The 7,720-nt window shown below is 49.6% G+C and overlaps 1 protein-coding gene across 1 annotated transcript in view; it reads right to left on the reverse strand.

The window, feature by feature from the left end:
• Nucleotides 1–1,106: 1,106 nt before the first annotated feature.
• MYO7A (myosin VIIA) overlaps nt 1,107–7,720 on the reverse strand; it is a gene marked incomplete at its 3' end in the record, with an annotated part of 151,777 nt that continues 145,163 nt past the window's right edge. The window contains exons 39-41 of the mRNA XM_015426720.1: nt 6,435–6,522; nt 3,545–3,651; nt 1,107–1,292 (exon numbers count right to left, since the gene is read on the reverse strand). Of these exons, the coding sequence (XP_015282206.1) occupies nt 1,107–1,292; nt 3,545–3,651; nt 6,435–6,522 (381 nt within the window). The remainder of the gene's footprint in view (nt 1,293–3,544; nt 3,652–6,434; nt 6,523–7,720) is intronic.

Raw genomic sequence — 7,720 nt, forward strand, 5'->3', positions numbered from 1 at the left:
ACTAGCCTGGGCCACCCAGGCCAGGGCTGTCTGAATGGAGCCCATGTTTATTCTACCTTCTAGGCGGAAAAGAGGCTTTGCAGCTGGTATCGGGTCCTCTTCTTTTCCACACACTTCAACTCCCCCCCCCCTCGGGTGTGTTAAAACACCAGTGATTTGGGTTCAGGGGCTCGGGATGGCATTCCCCTAAGCTTTCATCGCCCACCACTACTCCAAGTGGCGATGAGGGAAAACAGAAAGAAATCGAAGTGATGGCATGGGCTGATGACATCACTTCCAGGGGAAAACCCAGAAGTGATGGCGGGTAGCTCTAGGGATGGCTGAAAACTCTCTGGTTTTGCCAAAGAGTTTTCCCTGAAGGTTGTTGGAAAGATTGGCAAAAATACTCAGATACTCAAAGTTTGCAATGGATCTTTGCTTCACTGGAGAGGAGGCACTTCTTTCTGAGTAAAAATCTTAGCTTCTAAGGGAAGGGTACACAGGAAAAGCTACCAAATAACAGAGACCTAAGGCTACATCTCTGCAGCTACAGGAACAGACTGACCACACCATCTCTCAACAACAACAGCAACAAAAGCAATGGAGATTCTTCTTCTTCTAGACCCCTAGAAGGAAATCACCTGAATACATTAACCAATGATTGTGAGTAAACAGACTTGGATTTCCCGGGCTTTCTTCCCATTGGCTCTGAACCAGGTTTCCCTTCCAGGTTTTAGTCTAAACAACAGCACACAAGGTAAACAGATTAACCCTATAATGACTTTGCAACACACACATATTTCAACAAAAGCAATGGAGATTCTTCTTCTTCTAGACCCCTAGAAGGAAATCACTTGAATACATTAACCAATTATTGTGAGTAAACAGACTTGGATTTCCCGGGCTTTCTTCCCATTGACTCTGAACCAGGTTTCCCTTCCAGGTCAGTTTAAACAACAGCACACAAGGTAAACCTATTAACCCTATAATGACCTTGCAACACACACATATTTCCAACAGAGGTGACATCATCTTGCCCACAGCTTTATCCCCCTACTACGATGGGGGTGAAGAGGAGCAAGCAGAGAGCGAGGGAACCGGGGTTCACGGTGCTCCAGCAGACCTACCCTCTTCCAGTCATCGGGAGACAGCTGCCGAATGAGAGGTTCAGGCACCAGCTCCTTCAGGAGTTTGGGGATGCTGGGGAAATAGGACTTGTCATCCTCAAATTTCACCCGATAGATCAGGGCCCCTATCTGCAGGACCTCCTCCCGGGTGCATTTGTGGTAGCCGCGGAGATACTTTGGTAATTCCTGTGCCGGAAACAGAGAGAGAAAGAGGGAGCATTGTGCAACACAGTAAGAACAAAAGGGAATAGGGAGAGGAACGGGGGATGGGGAGGACATTTTAAATTTCGATAATGCTAAACCATAGAGTTTCCAGGCATGGCCTACAACCAGCAGGGGACATGTGCTCTCAACGATGGTATGATTTCACTTCCAGGAACAACCTAGAAGTGACATGATTCCTCTCTAGCAATTGCCCAAGACTCTATGGTAAAAATCATAGAGTTCCTGGTGATTCCTAGAGAGGACTGATGTCACTTCTGAGTGTTCCCCCCAGAATATTGTGCTCCCCCTTTCTCAGCAGTCCCTGGAAAACACACAGATATGAGCGTGTTTCCCTCTCATCTCTGGCATCCTGTCAGGCCTGGTTCAGACAGGCAGGAGAATGGGGTGATACACCGCTGGACTGCACTGCTTCAGAGGGAAGATGACGGGTTCAAGTTTGGAAAGTGCCTTCAGCATAAAACTGCCATGCAGGTAAAAAAATTAGTGCCGCTGCCTCCAGGACGCCCACAAACAAGAAGACTGCATCAGAGTCATCCTTCCTGTCCTCCCCAGCAAATGACACAAAGATGCACAATGCCTCTGGTACTGGAGAGAATACATTCCATCGTGGCTACTAGCCACGATGGAATGTATTCTCTCCAGTACCAGAGGCATTGTCCACTCCCCTTTCAAAGCTTTCCAAGTTGGCAGCCAGGACCACATCCAGTGGCTGTGAGTTCCACAGGTTACGGTAACTATGCGCTGTATGAAAAAATACTTCCTATTGTCTGCCCCGCCTCTTCCGCCCTTCAGCTTGAGGGGATGACCCCCCAGGTACACGCATTATGGGAGAGGGTGAAGAGTTTTTCCCTGTCCACTTTCTCCACACCATGCATGATTCTATAAACTCACAACTCTCCTTAGTCACCTTTTTTCTAGGCTATACAGCCCTGAGCATTTTAACCAGTCCTCAGAGGACAGCTGCTCTAGCCCCCTTGATAATTCTGGTTGCTCATTTCTGCACCTTTTCAAGCCCCACAACATTTTTATTTTAGATGTGGTGACCAGAATGGAACACAATATCCCAAGTGTGGTTTCACCGTAGATCTCTATAAGGGCAGTAGAATAGAATCACAGAGTTGGGAGGGGCCATCTAGTCCAACCTCCTGCTCAATCCAGGAACAGCCTAGAGAGCATCCTTGGCAAGTGTTTGTGTAGGGCCAGTTTGGTGTGGTGGTTAAATGCACGGACTCTAATCTGGGAGGACCGGGTTTGATACCCCCACTCCTCTGCTTGTGCCTGGCTGGATGACCTTGGGCAAGCCATAGTTCTGTCAGAGCTGTCCTTGAAAGAGAGCAGTTTCTGTCAGAGCTCTCTCAGCCCCACCTGCCTCACAGAGTGTCTGTTGTGGGGAGGGGAAGGGAAAGGAGTTTGTAAGCCGCTCTGAGACTCCCTTGGGTAGTGAAGGGTGGGGGATAAATTCAATCTCTTCTCCTTCTTCTTTTACCTCACAGGGTGCCTGTTGTGGGGAGGGGAAGGGAAAGGAGTTTGTAAGCCGCTCTGAGACTTCTTTGGGTAGTGAACGCCTCCTCCTCCTCCTCCTCCTCCTCTTCTTCTTCTTCTTCCAGCTGCTGCTTAAGGACTGCCAGTGAGGGGGGAGCGCACCACCTCCCTGGGCAGCTGATTCCACTGTTGCACAACTTTTACTATAAAAAACAGTATTTCCTAAGATCCAGCCGGTACCTTCCCGCCCTTACTTTAAACCCATTCTTGTGAGTCCTATCTTCCGCTGCCAACAGGAACAGCTCCCTGGCTTCCTCCTCTAAGTGACATAGAATCACAGAACCACAGAACTGGAAGGGTCCATAGAGGCCATTTAGTCCAGCCCCCTGCTCAACGCAGGATCAGCCTAGAGCTTCCCTGACAAGGGTTTGTTCGGCCGCTGCTTCAAGAGTGCCAGGGAGGGGGAGCTCACCACCTCCCTGGGCAGCTGATTCCATCACTGCACAACTCTGACTGTCAAAAAGTTTTCCCTAAGATCCAGCCGTAGGATAGCGGCGGCTTTATTTTCTGTTCCTGCTCTGATTACGGCCAGCGTGGAATGTGCCTTTCCCCCCAGCAGCTGCACGCTGGGTCGACATTTTCATCAAGCTATCCACTGCCACCCCAAGGTCCCTTTCTTGGTCTGCTGCTGCCCGACGTCTACTCATTGATGCTGCGCGAGCGGGGCGTACCTGATAGTAGTGGAAGATGGAGTCAGCCATCGAATCCTTTCCAGGCACAGTGTGGGTCCAGAGCTTTTTCATGAAGAACACTTGGTAGGTGAGAGAAGGCACAATCCCTGCCCAAAGAAAGAACCACAGCAGCGGCAGTCAGAACTACGGGACCACCTCTCCGGGTATACCCCCATCTCCTGGTATACCCCCATAAGAGCATTATGCTCTGGAGAGAAGAACTCTCGATCTCTCTCCACAGAAACCAGACCTATGAGATTCTCTGCTTCACAGTCTTTAAAAGATCCTCAGTCACCAGCTCTCCATATTCTCCATATGCTAATTGACACATTGATTAACAATCCATGAAGTTAGTTGTAGATTTTCCGGGCTGTATGGCCATAGTCTTGGCATTGTAGGACCTGACGTTTTGCCAGTAGCTGTGACTGGCATCCTCAGAGGTATAACACAGGAAGACGGAGTACTCTCCGTGTCAAGGCGGGAAGAAAAATGGTAGGCACCTTGACACGGAGAGTACTCCTTTCTGTGTTATCCCTCTGAGGATGTCAGTCACAGCTGCTGGCGAAACATCACGTCCCAGAATGCCAAGACCACGGCTATGCAGCCTGGAAGATCTACAACACCTAATGAACTCTGGCCGTGAAAGCTTTCGACAACAAATTCATGAAGTTTCCACGTCCCAATCACTGGTTGTTGTGAGTCCTTCATTAGGAAGTGTGGCACCCGAGGTCTCATGATAAGTAACAAATGACACTCGAGTACCAAGCACGATCGATTCAGTGTGCTGGCATAAATCTATGCATGATTTGCACTAAAGTTACTGACATTTTTCTTTCTCTAAAGCATCTCTGCCTGAATCTGGATGGCCCAGGCTGGCCTGATTTAATCCGATGGCCGTGAAAGTTTTCGACAACAAATTCATGAAATTTCCACGTCCCAATCACTGGTTGTTGTGAGTCCTTTATTAGGAAGTGTGGCATCCAAGGTCTCATGGTAAGTAACGAATGTACACAGGAGCACCATGCACAATCATTTCAGTGTGCTGGCATAAATCTACGCATGATTTGCACTAAGGTTACTGACATTTTCCTTTCTCTAAAGCATCTCTGCCTGAATCTGGATGGCCCAGGCAGGCCTGATTTAATCCGATCTTGGAAGCTAAGCGGGGTTAGCCCTGGTTAGTATTTGGATGGGAGACCACCAAGGAAGTCCCAGGTCCTTACACAGGCAATGGCAAACCACCTCTGAATGTCTCCTCCCTTGATAACTCTACAGGGGTCACCACAAGTCAGATGCAAACTGACAGTGCTTTCCGCCACCATCTAAGCCTCCAGACGCGGCTGTCTCCTTCACAGCCGTTTTTGGAGGCTTAGCGACATATAAAGTGTCTCGAGGCTGTGGTCACCTGGCTGAAGGCCGGTAAACAAACTGAAAGTTAACCCAGACAAGACACAGGTGGTGATGGCTGGGAAGGCAGAAGGTTTGGTTGGAAGAAGAAGAGGAAGAGAGAGAAGAGATTGGATTCATACCCCGCCCTTCACTACCCAAAGGAGTCTCAGAGCGGCTTACAATCTCCTTCCCCTCCCCCTCCCCACAACAGACACACTGTGAGGTAGGTGGGGCTGAGAGAGCTCTTTTGAGGACTGCTCTGGAGAGAACAGCTCTGAGAGAACTTTTAACCAATGCTCCCGCTAAGCTGTGGAGTCTTGTGAGCAAAAATTCTCCTTTGTGAGCTACTGGCATTACAGTTGTGAGCCAGTGATTTGGCTACTGCATAAATTAGTTTGCTCTGGAGCCATCCTTCCTGAGCTAAGGTGAAAATGTGTGAGCCGGAGGCTAAAAAACTGTGAGCTAGCTCACACTAACTCAGTTTCGAGGGAACACTGCTTGTAACTGACCCAAGGTCACTCCAGCAGCTGCATGTGGAGGAGTGGGGAATCAAAGCCAGTTCTCCCAGATTAGAGTCCGTGTTCCTAACTGGTACACCAAACTGGCTCTCATCAGTTGGTGTTCATCTACCAGATTTAGATGGGGTTAAAGTTCTTTTTGGTAGATCAAGTTAAGAGCTTTGGGGTACAGTCTTTGACCTAGCCTTGTTAATGGATAAATAGGTGTTGCTTAGGAGTGCCCTCTTTCAGTTATAAAGGTAAAGGTAAAGGTTCCCTTGCTCGAAAGCCAGTCGAGTCTGACTCTAGGGTTGCGGTGCTCATCTCCGTTTCAAAGCCGAAGAGCCAGCGCTGTCCGAAGATGTTTCCGTGGTCATGTGGCTGGCATGACTAAACACCAAGGCGCATGGAACGCTGTTACCTTCCCACCGAAGTGGTCCCTATTTATCTACTTGCAATTTCTTGCTTTCGAACTGCTAGGTTGGCAGGAGCTGGAACTAAAGATGGGAGCTCACTCCATCATGCGGCACCCGGGTCTCGAAACTGCTGAACTACCGACCTTCCACAGCCTGCAGTTCAGCGCCTTAACCACTTGACCTCTTAAACTGCTTCTTATTTAGATGATCGAGCCACACTGATCCATGCCACTGCAACCACCAGACTGGACTACTGTAACGTGATCTGTGTGGGACTGCCCTTGAAGACATCCTGGAAGCTTCCATGGGTACTACATGCGGCAGCATTACTCCAGCACCATGTCAGCTGCACTGGCTATTTGCCTCTGGGGGCCAATTCAAAGTGCTTTTTCTGGGGTAGTTCCATTCTTCTGGGGGGCGGGTGTGTATGCAGAGGGCAGGTTGATACATAAAAACCAAGCAGGTTTCTATGTGTGTGCAGAGCACACTCGGATACCTCCACCACATGGACCTGAAGGTGTCATATCGATCCCCTGGAATTAAAAAAGCCCCATCACAGGTGAGAGAGGAGGAGCTCTGGAGAATTACCGTCTTTTGCTGGTCTCGCTTTCTTTATCCAGTCTGTCAAGTGTCTGACAAAGTCAAAGAAGAAATCGCCTTCAGGCACACTGATGACCTGGAAGAATTGCACGCGGTTCAGTCATCTATGAAACGACGCAAGCAGAAATCCTGCTTCTCAAGCCATCCTCCCCGCCCCACACTGCAAAGAACATCTCGCATTGGCTTGCAGTATAATACCACTTCTGGAAGATGTTTGGGCTAATGCCCAGTTCTTGCTGAGGTAGTAAACCTGCTTCTGAGATGTACCATTTTTTATTCCCTGAATGCAGAAAACTAGCATCTCAAGGGAGAAGCCTAAAGGCCAAACTGGATTTTATGGCATCCACGGAGATCTTTCATCGGGGAGCTTTGATTCTTGAAAGTTTCTTGCCTGCAAAGCTCGTTCGTCTCCAAGGTGCAACTGTACTCGAATACAGCTCTCCCACTGCAGACCAACGTGGCTCCCCTCCCCAAAACATCTTCTTTGAATAACACGGCCACTGTGCCAGCATACAGGCCATGATGGCTACTATGTGGAAGGATGCTGGATCAGGTGGACCACTGGTCTGATCCAGCATCGCTGCTCTTACGTTCCTTAGTGTTTTATATGTCAAAGCCTTTCTGAGCCAAAATACATGTCATGTTCGGGATTTGTGTTCAGATAACCTCGTGTGTACTTTAGCCTCAAAAACTAGGCAAGCATCTGGGGGCCCAAGGTGGGGACAGGGCTGCAGTGGTAGAGAAGGGGGGATTAACTTCCCCCCCCAAGAGCCAGTTCCCCAGGGGTACTTTTAGCCTCAATAAGGAAAAGGAGAAGCATAACATGAGATACATTGTCTTTTCCATCACCTGGACTAAGAACGATCTCACCCCAACATCTGGGGAGCGCAGTGCTCCTGTGGTGAACCCGTGGCACCGCTGAAGGTGCGGAGTTAAAAACTAGTACCTACGAGGTACTAGTTTCCTGAAACCGCGGGCCAAGGGCAGGCGTCTGATCGCGTTCCTGGTGGACTTATGTGGCATCCGCCACCCGCCAACGCCATCCCCCCGGGTGAGGTGCGGGAGGGCGGGGCCTGGAGCTCCCTGCTGGTGCCCGCTGGAGGTCGCCGCCGGCTGTGGGGAGGACACACTTCCGGTGATGTCAGGGGGTGTGGCATATGCTAATGAGTTATGCTAATGAGTCCCCCTAGCTCTTTTTCTATGAAATGACCCCTGATCAGGCCAATGGCCTATCCAGCCCAACACTCCTGTGTCACACCGTGGCCAAAACCCAG

This window comes from Gekko japonicus, unplaced genomic scaffold (genome assembly GCF_001447785.1).
Source record: "Gekko japonicus isolate JY-2015 unplaced genomic scaffold, Gekko_japonicus_V1.1 scaffold3084, whole genome shotgun sequence".
Taxonomy (NCBI): Eukaryota; Metazoa; Chordata; class Lepidosauria; order Squamata; family Gekkonidae; genus Gekko; species Gekko japonicus.